At 37.3% G+C, this 20554-nt stretch overlaps 1 protein-coding gene across 3 annotated transcripts in view; it reads right to left on the bottom strand.

Moving 5' to 3' along the window:
- Positions 1 to 20554, bottom strand: part of SDCCAG8 (serologically defined colon cancer antigen 8) — a 253258-nt gene that overhangs the window by 215226 nt on the left and 17478 nt on the right. For all 3 annotated transcript variants that reach the window (XM_029934840.1, XM_029934842.1, XM_029934841.1), the window contains exon 5: positions 7825 to 7950. In XM_029934840.1, coding sequence (XP_029790700.1) covers positions 7825 to 7950 — 126 coding nt within the window. The remainder of the gene's footprint in view (positions 1 to 7824; positions 7951 to 20554) is intronic.

The raw sequence follows: 20554 nt of genomic DNA, 5'->3' as shown, positions 1-20554 counted from the left end.
CCTTCAGTTTGTCTCCAGTATTCAGTAGTCTCCCTTGATCTGTGTCCCTTACTCTTCCCCGCTCTCTTTCCCCCTTCCTCTCCCCATGGTCCTCTGCAGGTCTCTCTTGTTAGACCTATGAATGCAAACATATGGTATCTATCCTTCTCTGCCTGACTTATTTCGCTTAGCATGACACCCTCAAGGTCCATCCACTTTCCTACAATGTGTCTCCTCTCTCTGCCCTTTCCCTGCTCACACTCTGTCTCTCTGTCTCTCAAAATAAATAAACATTAAAAAAAAAAAGAAGCACACTGAAACATACCAAGAATATGGCTTATTTTATTTGATTTTTTGTTTTACTTTAGTTTTTTAATTTTAATTTTTATCTTATTATTTTTTTCTTCCTCCAAAATGACAAGATGGAGGTCTTCACCCCAAAAGAAAGAACAGGAATATCTGATGGCCAAGGATTTAATCAAGACAGATATAAGTAAGATGTCTGAACTAGAATTTAAAACCATGATTATGGGGTTGAAAAAAGCATAGAAGACACCAGAAAAATCCCTTTCTGCAAGGATAAAAGAACAAAAGTTAGTAGTCAGGTTGAAATCCAAAATGCTATAACTAAGATGGGATCTCAAATAGCTGCCATGTGGTGAGTTTGGATGAAGCAGAAAAGTGAATCAGTGACACAGAAGATGAAATTATGGAAAATAATGAAGCTGGAAGAAAGAAAGAAACAGACGAAAGATCACAATACAAGACTTAGAAAAATCAGCTACTTATTAAAGAGGAATAACATTCACATCATAGGCATCCCAGAGGATGAAGAGAGAGAAAAAGGGAAAGAAGATTTAGATGAACAAATTATAGCTTAAAACTTTGCTATCCGGTAAGGATAAAGACACAAAAATCCAGGAACACAAGAACTCCCATGAAATATAATAAAAGGCAACCAACGCATATCATAATCAAATTCACAAAATACACAGACAAGGAGATAATCATGAAAGCAGCAAGGGGAAAAAAGTCCTTAACCTTCAAAGGAAGACAGATGAGGTTAGAGCAGACCTATCCACAGAAACTTGGCAGGCCAGAAAGGAGTGGGAGGATATATTCATTGTGCTGAATGGGAAAATTATTTAGCCACGAGTTCTTTATCCAGCAAGGCTGTCATTCAGAATAGAAAGGGAGATAAAGCATTTCTCAGACAAACAAAAACTAAAGGAGTTCATGACCACTAAACCAGCCCTGCAAGAAACTTTGAGGGGAACTATCTGAGTGGAGGGGGAAAAAAAAAAAAAAAAAAGAGAGAGAAGATCAAATCAACAAAGACTATGAAGGATCAGAGAATGTCACCAGAAACACCAACTCTACAGGTAACACAATGGCACTATATTCATATCTTTCAAAAATCACTCTGAATATAAATAGACTAAATGCTCCAATTAAAAGATACAGGGTATCAGAATGGATAATAAAAAAAACAAAAACAAGATCCATCTACATGCCCCCTACAAGAGACTCATTATAGACCTAAAAACAATTGCAGATTGAAAGTGAGGGGACTGAGAACCATCTATCATGTTAATGATATCAAAACAAAGCCAGAGTAGCCATACTTATCAGATTAAACTAAATTTTAAAACAAAGACTATAACAAGAGATGAAGAAAGATATTATATAATAATAATTAAGGGGTCTATCGACCATGAAGATCTAGTAATTGTAAATATTCATGCCCGCAACTTGGAACAGCCCAAAAATATAAATCAATTCGTCACAAACATAAAGAAATTCGTTAATAATAATACAGTGATACTAGGGGACTTTTAACACTCCACATACAGCAATGGACAGATCATCTAAACAAAAAATCAACAAGGAAACAATGGCTTTGAATGACACACTGGACTGGATGTACTTAACAGAAATATTCAGAACATTTCCTCCTAAAGTAGTGGAATACACAGTCTTCTCAAGTGCACATGGAACATTCTCCAGAACAGATCACATACTGGGTAAGAAATCAGTCCTCAGCAAGTACACAAAGATCGAGATCATACCAGGCATATTTTCAGACCACAATGCTATGAAATTTTAAATCAACCACAAGAAAAAATGCGGAGAGACCACAAACACTTGAAGATTAAAGATCATTCTACTAAAGAATGAATAGATTAACCAAGAAATTAAAGAGAAAATTAAAAAGTACATGGAAGCCAATGAAAATTAAAATACTACAGTCCAAATCCTTTGAGATGCAGCAAAGGCATAAGAGGAAAATATATAGTAATCCAGGACTTCCTAAAGAAGAAAGAAATGTCTCAAATATAGAACCTAACCTTACACCTAAAGGAGCTGGAAAAAACAATAGCAACTAAACCCCAAAACCAGCATTAGAAGAGAAATAAGAAAGATTAGAGCAGAAATCAAACATAGAACGGATCAACAAAACTAGGATTTGATTCTTTGAAAGAATTAACAAACTTGATAACCCTCTAGTCAGACTTATCAAAAAGAAAAAGACAAAAATAAATAAAATCACAAATGAGAGAAGAGAGATCACATTTAACACTGCAGAAATACAAACAGTAATAAGAGAATATTATGAGCAATTATATGCCAACAAATTGGGCAATCTGGAAGAAATGGATAAATTCCTGGACTGCAGGACTGGTTCAATATCCACAAATCAATCAACCTGATACACCACATTATAAAAGAAAGGACAAAGGGGCGCCTGGGTGACTCAGTTGTTTAAGTGTCCAACTTCAGTTCAGGTCATGATCTCACAGCTCGTGGGGTCAAGCCTTGCATCAGGCTCTGTGCTGACAGCTTGGAGACTGGAGCCTGCTTCAGATTCTGTGTCTCTCTCTCTCTCTCTCTCTCTCTCTCTCTCTCTCTCTCTCTCTCTCTCTCTGCCTCCCCCCAGCTTATGCACTCACTCATTCTGTCTCTCTCAAAAATAGATAAACAAACATTTTAAAAAATAAATAATAAAAGAAAGGATAAGAACCACATAATCCTCTCAATAGATGCAGAAAAACCATTTGATAAAATACAGCATCCTTTCTTGATAAAAACCCTCAAAAAAGTAGGGATGGAAGGAACATACCTCAACACCATAAAAGACCCACAGCTAATACCATCCTCAATGGGGAAAAACTGAGAGATTTCCCCCTGAGGTCAGGAACAAAACAAGGATGTCCCGTCTCACCACTGTTGTTCAGCATAGTACTAGAAGTCCTAGCCTCAGCAATCAGATAACAACAACAACAACAACAACAACAAAAATAAAAGGCACTCAAATTGGCAAGGAAGTAGTCAAATTTTCACTTTTCGCAGATGATACTTACATGGAAAACCTGAAAGTCTACACCAAAGATCTGCTAGAACTGATACATGAATTCAGCACAGTCTCAGGATATAAAATCAACTTACAGAAATCTGTTGAATTTCTATACACCAATAATGAAGCAGCAGGAAGAGAAACCAAGGAATTGATCTTATTTACAATTACACCAAAACCCACAAGATACCTCGGAATAAACCTAACTAAAGAGGTGAAATGTCTGTATGCTGAAACTATAGAATGCACATGAAAGAAAGTGAAGACACAAAGACATGGAAAACACATTCCATGCTTATGGATTAGAAGAACAAAAATGTCTGTATTAGCCAAAGCATTCTACATATTCAATGCAATCCATAGCCAAATAATAAAATCATTCTTCACAGAGCTAGAACAAACAATTCTAAAATTTGTATGGAATCAGAAAAGACCCCAAATAGCCAAAGTAATCCTGAAAAAGAAAACCAAGTTTGGAGGCATCACAATTCTAGACTTCAAGCTGTATTACAAAGCTGGAATCATCAACACAGTATGGTACTGGCACAAAAACAGACTCATAGACCAATGGAACAGAATAGAGAACCCAGAAATGGACCCACAGATGTAGGGCCAACTAATCTTAGACAAAGCAGGAAAGAGTATCCAATGGAAAAAAGACAGCCTCTTCAGCAAATGAGAAAACTGGACAGTTACAAGCGGATGAAAACTAGACCACTTTCTTATACCATATGCAAAAATAAATTGAAACTGGATGAAAGACCTAAATGTAAGACAAGAAGCCATCAAACTCCTAGAGGAGAAAACAGGCAGATACTTCTTTGACCTCAGCCGCAGCAACTTCTTAATAGACACTTCTCCAGAGGCAAGGGAAACAAAAACAAAAATGAACTATTAGGACTTCATCAAGATAAAAAGGTTCTGTAGAGCAAAGGAAACAATCAACAAAACTAAAAGACAGTTGTGAAATGGAAGAACTGATTTGCAAATTACGTATCAAATAAAAGGTTAGTATCCAAAATCTATAAAGAACTTACCAAATTCAAAACCCCAAAAAACCCAAATAATCCAGTGAAGAAATGGGCAAAAGACATGAATAGACACTTCTCCAAAGAAGACATGCAGATAGCCAACCAACACATGAAAAGATGCTCAACATCACTCATCATCAGGAAAATACAGCTCAAAACCACAGTGACATAGCACCTCACACCGGTCAGAGTGGTGAACACTAACAACTCAGGTAACAACAGAAGTTGCCGAGGACAAACGTTTTGCACTGCTGGTGGGAATGCAAACTGTGCAGCCACTCTGGAAAACGGTGCAGAGTTTCCTAAAAAATTAAAAATAGGGGTGCCTGGGTGGCTCAGTCAGTTAAGTGTCTGCCTTCAGCTCAGGTCATGATCTGATGGTTCGTAGGTTCCAGCCCCACGTCAGGCTCTGTGCTGACAGCTCAGAGCCTGGAGCCTGCTTCAGATTCTGTATCTTCCTCTCTCCCTGACCGTCCCCTGCTCACGCTGTCTCTGTCTCTCAAAAATAAATAAAAAACATTAAAAAAATTTTAATTAAAAATAGAACTACTCTACAACCCAGCAATTACACTACTTTGTATCTATCCAAAGAATACAAAAATGCTTATTTGAAGGGGCACATGCAACTCAATGCTTATAGCAGCACTATCAACAATAGCCAAATTATTGAAAGAGTCCAAATGCCCATTGACTCATGAATGGATTAAGATGTGTTATGATATATATAATGGACTATTACTTGGCAATCAAAAAAATGAACTCTTGCTATTTGCAACAATGTGGATGGATCTAGAGTGTATTATGCTAAGAGAAATAAGTCAGTTAGACTTATCATATGATTTCACTCATTTATGGAATTTAAGAAACACAACAGATGTACATAATAATGTAAAATAAGATAAAACCAGAGCGGAAGGCAAGCCATAAGAAACTTTTTTTTAATGTTTATTTATTTTGAGAGAGAGTGTGTGAGTGAGCATGAGTGGAGGAGGGGCACAGAGAGAGCAGAAGAAAGAGAATCCCAAGTAGCTGAGTGGTGTCGGCATGGGCCCAATGCAGGGCTGATCCCACAAACCGTGAGTTCATGACCTGAGCTGAAACCAAGAGTCAGACACTTAACTGACTAAGCATCCAGGCGTCCCCACCATAAGAAACTCTTAAATACAGAGAACAAAGTGAGGGTTGCTGGAGGGGAGGCAGGTGGCGGGATGGAATAAATGGGTGACAGGCAGTAAGGAAGGCACCTGGTGGGATGAGCACTGGGTGTGGTATGTAAGAGATGAATCACTAAATTCTACTCCTGAAGCCAATACTACACTATGTGTTAACTACCTTGAATTTAAATTTAAAAACCCCTCTGAATTACAGCACCAAGCAGGTGTTGCTGAAACACCTCAGTTCACCTATGCAAGCAAAACGCAGGAGGAGAAGGGGCGCCTGGGTGTTCCAGTTGGTGGAAAATCTGACTCTTGATTTTGGCTCAGATCATGATCCCAGGGTTGTGGGATTGCGCCCCTACATCAAGCTCCGTGCTGGGTGTGGAGCTTACTTTGGACTCTCTCCATCTCTCTCTCTCTCTTCCCCTCTCTGTCTCCCCCTTCCCCCTCTCCCCAGCTTGAGCCCTCTCTTTCTGACTCTTAAAAAAAAAACAGTATGGGTAGTAATTCTATATCTACAAATAAGACAGACAACTAACACTGAAATCGACATCAAGGTCTCCTGACGTATCTGCAGTAATAATCCCGATTCTGTGCGTTATATTTTAGTTCGTGTGAATGTTTAAAAAATAACTCTCTACAACTGTGCTTGTTCCATAATCACAGCTAGTTTCCTTTGTTCGTATAGAAAGCATGTTGCATTTTTACCACTGTTTCCTTCCCCTTTGTGTTACTCAGTTCTCTTGCCTTCTGGTTCACTTGTCTGCCTGATTTCCTTTCTCACTTCACTTCCCCCTTTTTCCACTTTTTTTTGCCATTGTATAAACACTGAAGACTATGAAGAATCGAGTCACTGTTTGCTAAGTGACTGCATATTTGGAAGAAAACCAACAGAATACATTAATTTTTTAAAATGAATTACTTCTAAGTACTTTTATACAGCTCTATCATCTGAAAATTGACACTGAATAAGCAATTAAAATGGAACTTTTAACTATTAATATTGATAATAAATAATATAATGTAATAATATAAATATTCAGAAAAGCCCTTCCAGGGAAGGGCAAACAGCTTAGCACAAACTGACATGTGCTGCAGAGAAATAACCTGATACACTGATCGACTCACTTTGTCATTAAGATTTAACACGATTGGCTGCCTCCAAATAGCCAAGTCTAACACAGACCTCAAGGATTACACATGAAACAGCAGGTCAGGAAAACTTAAAAAACTTAAAAATCAAATATTAAAGGGCACCTAGGTAAAACATTAAGACACATATTTTTTTCTTAACAGAATTGATTTACTAATGGTGACTAAGTCAAAACCACCAAAATCCACTGTAAAGTAGAGCTGCAGCGGTCAGGTATTAAAATTTCCCCATGGAGCCTGGACTGTCTTAAAAAGCAGAACAAGCTGTGAGTAACTGTGTCCGATAGCAAAAGAGTCAGTAAAACTTTTAAGGGAACAGTAGCTCTGAAAAGTCATAAGGAGATATTAAGTTTAAACACTGCTAGAAATCATCACCAGAACTTTGTGTCCTAGAATTATCAAGTCCACTGTTGTTCAAAATGTGGTGCATTGGTACCAGAGTCACTTAGGCAACTTGTTAAAAATTCTATTTTTGACTCAAGGTCTCAACCGGACTGACTGGATGGGACTCTCAGGGGATGGAGCTCAGGAATCTGCACTGCCAACAAGTGTCTCAAGTGATTGTTAGTCACATGAGAGATTAAGAACTAATCAGGTGAATCTTCTCAAGCTGCCACTAGATAGAGGACAGTGAGTAAGCCGTGTTGGAATACCCTAGAATATCACTCGCCAAACACCCAGCTTGTTTGGGAAAATGGGAAGCGAACATGTTGATTCTGGACCTTCGGGCCAGTGTTCTTTCTGTTCCACCATGGCGCCCATCGGTCTTACCAGAATTCAGAGCACAAGGAAAATTTAGAGAAATGCAACAGAAATCCAAGCTACAGTAATACAGTTTCTGGATTTAGCAGAGTCCTTCCTATGTAATGCACTTCCTGCTTCAGACCTGTTCTTTCCATATGGAAAAAACATACATGGTGCACTCAGAGAGGAAACTGGTGTGGACATTAGGCATCGCTATGTCATTTTATTTGAGGATTCATTCCAGCACAGTGAATCTTAATTTTTGAGGTCCCAAGTGAGTAAGAGCATAATACCTGTGCCAAATTTTAAGTGGAGGATTTCAGCAGTTCAGAAGGCTGAGGAAAGGGGAGGGTAGGAAGGGACATTCAAACTAAAATATAATTTATGGCTTAAAAAAAATGCTTACAGATGCATCCAGAAGTGTTTGTTCCCTCATTGCTTCCTCTTGTCTTTGAGATTTCAGCTCTTGTTGGAGCCTTTCATTTTCAAGCACAACTACTTGTACCCTATTTTTCATTCCAGAGAGTTCCTCCTGTAGAAAGCAGAAACAAATACCATATGCATTAAGCAGTTTTAAGCGCTGTTAACTGCTGTTTACTAGATGATCCAGCATGATATAAAGCATGGAAAACGTATGCCCTCTATCCATTTTCTGAATTATTATAATTATATTTAGAGAAATAAAGCAACTCAAACATTAGCTAACAAACAGAAAAGGCTGGGGAATACAGTAGCGGGTCTGCTAATGGCTAAATCACAGAAATGTGTGATTTCTGACAATTTTTTGACAATTTTGACAATTTGAATGCTCAAATACATGCCGGTAACTTTTTGAACCTGACAGGGGATTAAGTAGATAACAGGACTCTGAGGTCAAAAGGCATGGAAAGTTGGACTAGTTATCCATAAACTGGTAGCCAGATGGAGGGAAATTATGAGTGACATAGTTTGGCAGAGAGTTCTTTAAGAGTGCTTCTCTCAATAACACAAATGATTACAGATAAATAACAATTCGAATAGCTATTGAGTGGTGTTTCTCTCTCTGAAAAAAGTAAAAAAATCAATAAACTGATGGTACAATATTTATCTGAATCTTCATTACCAGTGTAATAAAAAAAAACTACTAAGCAATATATGCAAATTCTATTTCAGTTATTTTATTCAGGAAAAAACCCAAACACCAAATCTGAAATTGAAAGCTATAATTAAAAACATTGCAGACTTCCAATTTCTGGTCTGGCATATAATGAGCTCAGAAGACATCATTCTCATCTTTACAGACAAGAAAAAAGCTGAACAAACCTAGAAATCAACCACTCTTCTTAAATCCATCAGAGAACTGAGGTCACTTTCATCCACAAAATCTGAGAGATAGACATGTTTTGCTGAGAATCACAACCTACCTCAGCAGAAACTTCCAGAGGAACAAGAGCCAAGAAAGGGAAATGTCAAGTGCGACTGGTGAAATGCTGGAAGCTCGGGGTGGACAAGTTTCAGAGTTAAAAATGCCAGAAGGACCCAGTCTAGAGGGGGATTCCTGCAGTGGTGTGAGTTTTATCTTTAGGACCCTACCAGGTTTTGTGAATTTTATCTTTAGGACATTACCAGGACTCTAACAAAGGCTAGAGACAAATCCCATCAAGCTTCCTCTGGTAGGAGAGGAAAAATAGCCATTTTGAAATATGCCCAAAGCATTCTGTTCTTTGAAAGGCCTGCCTCAAGAGAAACTATTTTATCAAAACCTAAACAGGTGGGGGTCTTCAGAACCTAACTGACCAGGAGGGAAGGGAAATACCCAACTCCAGCTGACTCCATCCTTCCCACCTCACAGAAGATGAGAGGGTAGGGACGCCTGGGGGGCTCAGTTGGTTAAGCATCTAACTCTTGATTTCAACTCAGGTCATGATCTCATGGTTCTTGAGTTGAAGGCCCACATCAGGCTCCATGCTGACAGTGTTTGGGATTCTCTCCCCCTCTCTCTCTTTGCCCTTCCCCCCAAGCATGCTCGTGCACACTCCGACTCTCTCAAAATACATCAACTTAAAAAAAAAAAGATGAGAGGATGACTGAGAAGCACTTGTGAAGGTCAAAAATGAGGGGCACAGACTCACTAAAAGATGGAGACGTACCCATAGGATTATAAATGCCTCTCTGCTCCCACAGCTAACCACCACCTCAAAAGGGTGTCCATAAATAACAAAGGAATACAGTAAAATAACTACACATCTCAGACTACAGTTAAGAAGAATTCTCAAGGGAAGCCCCAAGATAACAGGGGAGACATAAAGCAGGACACTAGAGGGCATTTTAGCCTCTGACACACATAGTAACACAAAGCGTTAAACACAGATTAACTCCTACCAAGATACACATAATCTCTCTCACTACAAGCCTATTCCCTCAATTCCTTCTACAATATCATGTCTAGTATTCAACCAAAAATTAGAAAGCACATGAAAAGACACAGTTTCAGAAGCCTAAGCAAACTCCGAACCAGACTTGAATATGGCAATGATCTTGGAATTATGAGATTGGGATTTTAAAATAAGTATGATTGATATGTTAAATGTTAAAGGGTCTAATGGGAAAAGTGGACTACATGCAGAAACAGATGGCCAATATAAGCAGAGATAGAAACTCTAAGAAAGAATCAAGTGCTAGAAATCAAAAACACTGTAATAGAAATAACAAATGCCTTTGATGGGCTCATTAAGAATAGACTGGTCACAACCAAGAAAAGAATTGGTGAGCTTAAAGAACTGCCAACAGAAACTTCCCAAACAAAACTGCAAAGAGAACAAAGAATGAAAAAGAGGAGAAGATTTAAGAAATGTGGGACAATTACCAAAGGTGACAAAAGCAAGAAAGGAGAAGAAATATTTGAAGGAATAATGACAGACAGTTTTCCAAAATGCTAGCACCAAACCACAGATCCAGGAAGCTAGGAGCACATCAAGCAGGATAAAATAACAACAACAAAAAATCTATACCTATGCATATCATATTCAAAGTGCAGAAAATAAAAGACAAACAGAAAATCTTTAAGGAAATCAGATTTAAAGAAAAACACCTTACCTATAAAGAAGAAAGGATAAAAAGTATATTGGACTACTCCCCAGAAACCACGTAAGCAAGAAGACAATGGAATGAAATACCTAAATTATTAAAAAAAAACCAACCCCCACCAACCTAGAATTGTATATTCAGGCAAATTAACCCTCAAAGGTGAGGGGAGGAAATAAAAACTTTCTCTGATAAATAAAAATTGAGGAAATTTGTCTCCAGTAGACCTGCCTTGCAAGAAATGTTAAAAGAAGTTCTTCAGAAAGGAGGAAAATGATACAAGTTATAAATTCAGACCTACATAAAAAAAGAACGAGCATTTGAAAAAGATTATGTGGTGATATAATATTTTATTTTTCTAACTGATATAACATATAATAGTTTGCTCAAATCACAGTAGCAGCAATATATATAGTGATTATAGCTTATGAATAATTGAAATGAACGCCAGCACAGTTGTAGAGGACAGAAGGGAGAGATTGGAAACACTCTCTGACAAGAAGTGGAATATAGCTATGTGACAGTAGACTCTGATTACTGATCAGTGTGACTGCAAACTCAAGGGCAGCTACTTACAAAAGTAAAAATAGTTCACCTGGTCTGCTAAGAGAGGAGAAAAACTGCAATCACATAACATGCTCACTTAAAACCAGAGAAGGTAGAAAGAGTAGAAGAGAAAGAAAGACAGGAAGACACAAAGAAAGAACAAACGAACATGGGCAAGGAGTAGAAATAGTAATAAATATAGTAGATATTATCCAACTATATTGATATCCAAGTATACCAATAATAATTGTCATGTCCATGGTCTATATACACCAATAAAAAAAACAGAGACTGTAAGAGTGAATGACAAATAGGACACAAGTATATGTTGTCTATGAGAAGCCAACTTCAAATATAAAGACAGAGATAGATTACAGGTAAATGGATAGAGAGATATATACCATGCTAACACAAATCAAAAGAAAGCTGGAGTAGCTGCATAAATTTCACACAAAGCAGACCTCATACTAAAGAAAACTGTTAGGGATAAAAAGGAGTATCATACAGTGATAAAGGGGTCCATTCTCTCAGCAGACACAATAATCCTTAATGTGTATGTGCCTAACAATAGGGCATAAAATACATGATACAAAAACTGATACAACTGTACAGAGAAACAGAGGAATCCACTATTTCAGCTGGAGATTTTGACACCCCTCTGTCAGTAACTGACAAGTCCTGTAGATCCTGCAGACTGGCAAAATATCAGTAAGATACAGTTGAACTGAACAGCACCATCAATCAATCGAACCTAATTTGGCATTTACAGAATACTTCAGTCAACAACACAATACACATTCTTCTCAAGCTAACAAAGAACATTCACCGCGACATACCAATCACATCCTGGGTGTAAAAACACACCTTAACAAATTAAAAAGAATAGAAATCATAAAAAGTATGTTCTCAGATGGCAGGGAAATTAAACTAGAAATCAGTAACAGAAAGAGAGAGCTGGAGCACTCCCAATATACTTGGTGATTAAATGACACTTTTTTTAATGTTTATTCATGTTTTGAGAGAGAGAGAGCGAGTGCACGAGTGTGTGAATGGGGGAGGGGCAGAGAGAGAGGGAGACACAGAATCCAAAGCAGGCTCCAGGCTCTGTGCTGACAGCTTACAAACCGTGGGGCTTGAACTCACAAACCGTGAAATCAAGACCTGAGCTAAAATTGAATGCTTAACTGACTGAGCTATTCAGGCACCCCTAAATAACACTTCTAAATAATATACAGGTCAAGGACAAAGTCTCAAAAAATTTTTTTAATATTTTGCATTAAAAATTGAAATATAACTAATCAAGATTTGGGAGATGCAACAAAACCAGCAAAAAAACATTAGAAAAGAAGAAAGATTCCAAATCAATAATCTAAGCTTGTCTTAGGAAACTTTCAAAAAAAGGGAGAGAAAATTAAATCCAAAGAAGGTAAATAAAAATTAGAGTAGAGATCAAAGAAATTATAAATAGGAAATCAGTTGCTGGCCTTTGAAATGATCAATTAACTTGATAAAACTCTAGATTCTAGCCTGGCTCAGAAAAAAAGACACAAGTTACTAAGATCAGAAAAGAAAGAGAGATCATCATCATAGGTTCCATGGACATTAGAAGGATAACAAAGGAACACCATGAACAACTCTATGCCCATAAATTTGATAATTTAGATATAATGGACCAATTCCTTGAAAGACATAATGTACCAAAACTCACAGAAGGAGAAATAGATAGGATGATTAAAGCCTACATCTATTAAAGAAACTTAATCAATTAGTAATAACATTTCAAAATAGCACCAGACTTGCCATTAGTTCACTAGTGAATTATACCAAATATTTAAGGAACAAATTATACCAATTCTCTATAATATATTCCATAAAATATCTGAGGGAATATTTCTTAACTCATTCTATGAGACCAGCATTACCCTAATACCCAAACCAGACAAAGACTCTACAGGAATGGAACATTACAGAGCAATATATCTCATGAACATAAATACAAAAATCTTCACCAAAATATCAGGAAATCAAATGCAATGATCTATAAAAAGAATTATTCAACAGGACCAAGTGGAATTTATTCTAGGTATACAAGGTTGATTCAATATTTGAAAATCAATTAATATAATCCATCACCACAACAAGCTAAAAAAGTCTTTATGATAATATCAGTAGAAAAAGCAAATGACAAAACCTGGTCACCATTCAAGATAAAAACTCACAACAGATGAGAAATAGAGGGAAACATCCTCAAGTTGATAAAGAGGATCTATAAATAACATACAGCTAACCTCATACTCAATAGTAAGGCTATAGATGGTTTCCCACTCAGAACAAGAACAACTCCTATTCAACATCACACTAAAGTTCCTAGCTAGTGCAATATGATATGAAAAAGAATTCAAACCCATATATACCAGGAAGAAAAAAATTTTTAAACATCTGGTTTTGTCTGAAGATGACATGATTCTCTACAAAGAAAATCTCAAAGAAAAAAATAAAAACACTTAGAAGTAGTGATTATAGCAAGGTTTCAGATTACAAGATTAATATATAATAGTTGAGTGTTTTCTCACATATTACTAATAAATAATTGGGGTTTGAAACACTATACATATGAACACATTACCATTTACATTAACACTAAAATATGAAATACTGAGGTATATATCTCACAAAATATGTACTAGGTCTATATGAGAAAGCCTGCAAAACTCTGAAAAAGAGATTACAGAATATCTAAATAACTGAAAAGACAGTCCATGTACATGCATAGGAACACTCAGTATTGTCAACATGTCAGTTCCCAACCTGATCTATACATTCAACACAATCCCAATCAAAATCCCAGCATATTATTTTGTGAATATTCACCAACTGATGTTAATTTATATACAGGGGCAAAAGACCCAAATAGCCAACACCATATTGAGGAGAAGAACAAAACTGGAGGATTGACACTATTCAACTTCAAGACTTACTATAAAGTTCCAATAATCAAGATGGTGTGGTATTTGCAAAAGAACAGACCAATAGATCAATGGAACAGGAAAGTGAGCCCAGAAATAGATTTGTACAAATGTAGTCAACTCATCTTTGACAAAAAAAGCAAAAGGCAATTAAAGGGAAACAGTTTTCAACAAGTGCTCCTGAACAACTGAATATCCACATGCATGCGTGTGCACACATACACACACACACACACACATACACACACACGAATCTAGTGTGGAGAGCTGCCAGAAGAGCTGTGGGAAGAGATGTGTGCCCTGACCTAAGATCAGCCACCTGCAGGGCAGGACAGTGTTATCACTCCGGAGACAGCTTGGCTGGACTTTCTTATCGGTTCCTCAGACGCTGTGCTAAAACTGCAGCTTCTGTTTTTTCTTTTACCCTAGCCTCTTCATATGACCCTGTTTCTTAGTAACTGACCTGTGCTTTCTGCTCTTTATAAGATGCTTGTGTTTTCTCAATAAACTGAGGCTTGATCAGAAACGTTGTCTTGCCTCCATTCTCTGTGCCCCCTGCCCCCCAATTTTCACTCCCTCCTTCAGGACCTGCGTTGACTGATCTGTGGGTCGGGTCAATCTAGATACAGATCATATGCCTTACACAAAAATTAACTCAAAATGGAGCATAGATCTAAATGTAAAACACAAAATTATAAAACACCTAGAAGATGAATGGGGAAAATATTGGTGACCTTGAGTTTGGCAATGAATTTTAGATAGAATACCAAAAGCAAAAACCATGAAAGTAAACACTGATAAATTAGACTTTACTGAAATTAAAACTTTCCATTCTATGAAAGACACTGTTAAGAGAATCAAAGACTATCCACAGACTAGGAGAAAAGAATTGCAAAGGACATAGCTGATAAATGACTGGTATCCCAAATACATAAGGAACTCTTAGAACTCAACAATAGGACATAAACAACCGAATTTAAAAAATGAGCAAAAGACCTAAATAGACACCTCATCAAAGAAAGTCTATAAATGGAAAATAAGCACAGGGAAAAACTGTCCAATATTATAGGTCATTAGGGAATTGAAATTAAAACAGGGGCACCTGGGTGGCTCAGTCAGTTAAGCGTCTGGCTTTGGCTCAGGTCATGATCTCACGGTTCATGCGTTCGAGCCCATGTCGGGCTCTGTGCTAACACCTAGCTCAGAGCCTGGAGCCTGCTTCAGATTCTGTGTCTCCCTCTCTCTCTGACCCTCCCCTGCTTGCACTGTCTCTGTCTCTCAAAAATAAAAATTAATTAATTAATTAAAACAATGAGATACCATTACACATCTTGAATACATTAAAATCCAAAACCCTGACAACACTAAATGCTGGAAAGAATGTGGAGCATCAAGAACTCGCATTCATTGCTGGTGAAAAAGTAAAATGCACAGCGCCTTTTGAAGACAGTTTGACAGTTTCTTTCAAAACTAAAAAAACTCTGATCTAGCAATTGCACTTCTTGGTATTTACACAAATGAGCTAAAATGTATATCCACAAAAACCTGCACATGAATATTTATAGCAGCTTTGTTCCTAGTTGCCAAAATTTGGAAGCAAGCAAGATGTCCTTCAAAGGATGAATAAACAAACTATGTTACACCCATACAATGGACTCTTATTCAGTGATAAAAAAGAAAAAAAGAAGCTAACAAGCAAAGACATGAATGACATGAAAAGAAAAGTAAATGCATATTACTAGTCACTGAAGCCAGTCTGAAAAGGCTACAAACTATATGATTCCAACTACGTAACATTCTGAAAAAGCAAAACTGTGGAAACAGTAATGAGATCATTGGCTGCCTGCAGTCTGATGGGTAAGGAAGACAAGACAAATACATGGAGGCAATGAAGCTATCTGTATGCTACTGTAGTGATGGATGCATGTCATTATACATTTTTCAAAACTTATATATGACACAGAGAGTGAACACTAACATAAAATGTGGAATTTAGCAAGTAATAATAATACTGGTTCATCAACTGAAACAAATGTAACACACAGGTGCATGATGTCAGTAACAGGAGAAACTGCCGAGATCTTAACAAGGAGTGTATGGGAACTCTAGGTACCTTCCACTCAATTCTTCTGTAAACCTAAAACTGACCTAAGAAGTGAAGTCTATTAGTTTAAAAACCTAATAAAATATTTCTACCAAACATTTAAAGAAGAGTTAATACCTATTCTCAAACTATTCCCAAAACATAGAAAAGGAAGGAAAACTTCCAAATTGACTCTATGAGGCCAGCATTACCCTGATACCAAAGCCAGAAAAATGCTCCACTAAAACAGAGAACTACGGGGGCACCTGGGCATCTGACTTCAGCTCAGGCCATGATCTCATGGCTCATGATTTCGAGTCCCACATTGAGCTCACTGCTGTAGTGCCGAGCCCGCCTTGGATCTTCTGCCCCTCCATCTTTCTGTCCCTACCTCACTTGTTCGCTCTCTCCCTCTCTCTCAAAAATAAATAAATCTTAAAAAGAAGAAAAGAGGGAGAGAACTACAGGCCAATATCTTTGGTGAACATGGATGCAAATATTCTCAATAAAATACTTGCAAACCAAATCCAACAACATATTAAAATATCATTCGGTACAATCCGGTGGGATTTATTCCTGGGTAGCAATGATAGTTCAGTATTCACTAATCTATAAACATGATGCACCCATTAATAAAAGAAAGGATAAAAACCATATGATCATTTCAATAGATGCAGAAAAAGCATTTGACAAAGTACAACATCCATTCATAACAAAAACCCTCAAATAGGTTTAGAGGGAGTATTCCCCAAAATAAAGGTCACCAATGAAAAACCCACAGCTAGTGTAATCCTCAATGGAGGAAAACTTGAGAGCTTTTCCTCTATGGTCAGGAACAAACAGGAATGCCTACTCTCACTGCTGTTAGTTAACGTAGTGCTAGAAGACTTAGCCTCAGAAACCAGACAACAAAAAGAAGTAACAGGCATCCAAATCAGCAAGGAAGGAGTCAACTTCCACTATTTGCAGACAACATGGTTTTCCATATAGAAAACCTGAAAGACTCCACCAAAAAATGGTTAGAATTCGGGCGCCTGGGTAGCTCAGTTGGTTAAGTGTGTGTCCAGCTTCAGCCCTAGTCATGATCTCACGGTTCATGTGTTCAAGCCCTGCATCGGGCTCTCTGCTGTCAACACAGAGCCCACTTTGGATCCTCTCTTTTTCCCTTTCTCCCTCTCTCTGCTCCTTCCCCGCTCACTCTCTCAAAAATAATAAATAAAAAAATTTAACTGTTAGAAGCAATACATGAATTCAGTAAAGATGCAGGATACAAAATCAACATATTGCATTTCTATGCACCAATAAAGAAGCAGTAGAAAAAAAATTAAGGACTCAATCTCACTTACTATTGCACCAAAACCAATAAGACACCTAGGAATAAACCTAACCAAAGAGGTGAAAGACCTGTACTGTGAAAACTATAAAACACTGGTGAAAGAAACTGAAAAGGACACAAAGAAATGGAAAGAAGGGTGCCTGGGTGGCTCAGTCGGTTGAGTGTCTGACTTTGGATCAGGTCATGATCATGCAGTTCGTGGGTTCGAGCCCCGCATGGGGCTCTGTGCTGGCGGCTCAGAGCCTGGAGCCTGCTTTGGATTCTCTATCTCTCTCTATGCCCCTCCCCCGCTCATGCTTGCTCACTCTTGCTGTCTCTCTCAAAAATGAATAAACATTAAAGAAGGGTTTGTTTAAAATAAATGGAAAGACATTCCATGCTCATGGATTCAAGAACAAATATTGTTAAAATGTCTATACTACCCAAGGGAATCTACACATTTAATGCAACCCCTATTAAAATATCAACAGCATTTTTCACAGAGCTAAAACATACAACTCTAAAATTTGTATAAAACCACAAAAGCCCCCAAGCAGCCAAGGTAACCTTGAAAAAGAAAAGCAAAGCTGGAAGCCTCACAATTCCAACTTCAATTCACAACCTCACAATTCCAACTTTTGTTCAGTATGTTATTGGCAAAACGGTATGCTATTGGCACAAAAATAGACATAGATCAATAGAGCAGAATAGAAGCCACAGTATATGGTCAATTAATCTTTGTCAAAGTAAGAAAGAATGTCCAATAGGGAAAAGACAGTCTCTTCAATGAATGGTGTTGGGAAAACATGCAAAAGAATGACAGCAACATGCAAAAGAATGACACCCATCTACTTTCTTACACCAAATACAAAAATAATTTCAAAATGGATTATTAAAGATCTATATGTGAGACCTGAATCCTATAAAAATACTAGAGGGAAACATAGGCAGTACCCTCTTTAACATGGGCCATAGCAACTTCGTTCTAGATATGCTTCCTGAGGCAATGGAAACAAAAGCAAAAATAAACTATTGGGACTTCATCAAAATAAACTGAAAGGCAACCTATGTAATGAGAGAAGATGTCTGCAAATGACCTCTGATAAAGGGTTAGTGTCCAAAATATATAAAGAACTTATAAAACTCAACACTTAAAGAACAAGTAATTCAATTAGAAATGGGCAGACGACATGACTAGACATTGTCCCAAAGAAGACACACAGGAGGCCAACAGACACATGAAAATATGGTGACTATCACTGACCATCAAGGAAATACACACAGAAGTTTCAAGAAAGAACTACAATGAAATGTCGCCTCACACCTGTCAGAATGGCTACAATCAGCAACACAAAAAACAACAGGTGTTGGTGAGACTGTGGAGAAAGGGGAACCCTCTTGCACTGCTGGTGGGAAAGTAACTGGTGCAGTCACTCTGGAAAACAGAATGGAGTTAAAAAGTTAAAAGTAGAACTACCCTACAATCTAGAAGTTACCCTAGTAGCTACTTACACAAAGAATACAAAAATACTAATTCAAAGGGATACATCCACCCAAAGTCTATAGCAGCATTATCTACAATAGTCAAATTATACAAAGAGCCTAAGTGTCCATCGACAGATGAATGGATAAATATGTGGTAGAGTTACAAAATGGAATATTACTAAGCCATAAAAAGAATGAAATCTTGTCATTTGCAATGACATGGATGGAGCTAGAGAGTATTATGCAATTGGAAATAAGTCAGTCAGAAAAGACATATACCATATGATTTCACTCATATGTGGAACTTAAGAACAAAAAAAAAAAATGAGCAAAGGGGAAAAAAGTGAGAGGCAAGCCAAGAAACAGACTCTTAACTATACACAACAAACTGATGGTTACCAGAGAGAGGAGGTCATTGAGGGATGGGTTAGACAGGGGATGGGGATTAAGGAGTGCATTTGTGATGAGCACTGGGTAATGTATGGAAGCGCTGAACCATGATATTGTACACCTGAAACTAATATGTTAACTAACAGAATGTAAATAAAAACTTAGGGGAACCTAGCTGGCTCAGTTGGTAGAGCATATGACTCTTGATCTCCAGGTTGTGTATTCAAGCCCCAAGTGTGGCATGGAGTTGATTTAAAATAAAATTTAAAAATTAGAAAGAAAATAAATAAAAATAAAAATAAAAAACCTTTAAAAATTAAAAAATAAATTTAAAATGATGTAAAAAATTAAAATTAAAATATTTTTAAAACTCATAAAATATTTCTAAGCCCTTAAATGTTACTTTCATTCTGTTACTCTCTTATTAAAATGTATCAAATGTACACTGTCTACCTTTCAAGGCTTTTGTAATCTTCCATTTTCCAGGTCAGCATCATTTTAATAATTTCTAACAGACATCCTCTATTGCAGAAATTCAAAATAGATGCCTCATGGCCCCCATAAATGAGCCGTATTCATCTTGAGTACATCCTTTCAATGTTGCTGCTCTTTCTATGGAACTCTTTCACCCCACTTCTGCTGATCTAAACGATCTTACTGCTTAAAGATTTCTCTCTCCAAGAAAAAAAGCTCCCAAAACTCCAGCTTTTAGTACCTTTCTACTAGTACAATTATAGTTTATACTACTAAATACGGACACATTATACACTCTACAGTGTTGCTATGGTGCTCCTAGACATTAGTACTCTCTTCTCGACCAGATGGTACGTTTATTACAATTTATACCAAAATATGCCACTTTGGAATAAGAGTTATTTTGAACTAAAGACTCTTGAAAAACAGTGGATACAAAAAGAGTGCTCTGACTTCCCCGTTTTTTCCTGAAAGCAGGAGATGAAACTCCCATGTGAAAGATGTCCTCCCCGTATCAGGAGGAAAGAAACATTCATATCACCAGAGACAAGGGAGTGCCGGTGGAGGGGAATCTGTGCAAACCGACCTCATGAAAATAACTCCTCTTCCTTTAGCCTCTCCATATATTTTAGTTATGTTTCCACATTGCCTCTCTTTGTTCATTAGAGTACAAAAGCATTTAGGCTTTACCATTTCTTTTTGACATCATTTCCCTATGAGGTCTCCCATGTCACATAAAACCTATATTAAAACAATCCCATTTACAATTGCACCAAAAAGAAGCAAATACATAGGAATAAGTTTAACCAAGGAG

The sequence above is a fragment of the Suricata suricatta genome, chromosome 3 (genome assembly GCF_006229205.1).
Source record: "Suricata suricatta isolate VVHF042 chromosome 3, meerkat_22Aug2017_6uvM2_HiC, whole genome shotgun sequence".
NCBI lineage: Eukaryota > Metazoa > Chordata > Mammalia > Carnivora > Herpestidae > Suricata > Suricata suricatta.
The sequence above is the reverse complement of the archived record's forward strand: the minus strand, read 5'-3'. Positions and strand labels throughout refer to the sequence as shown.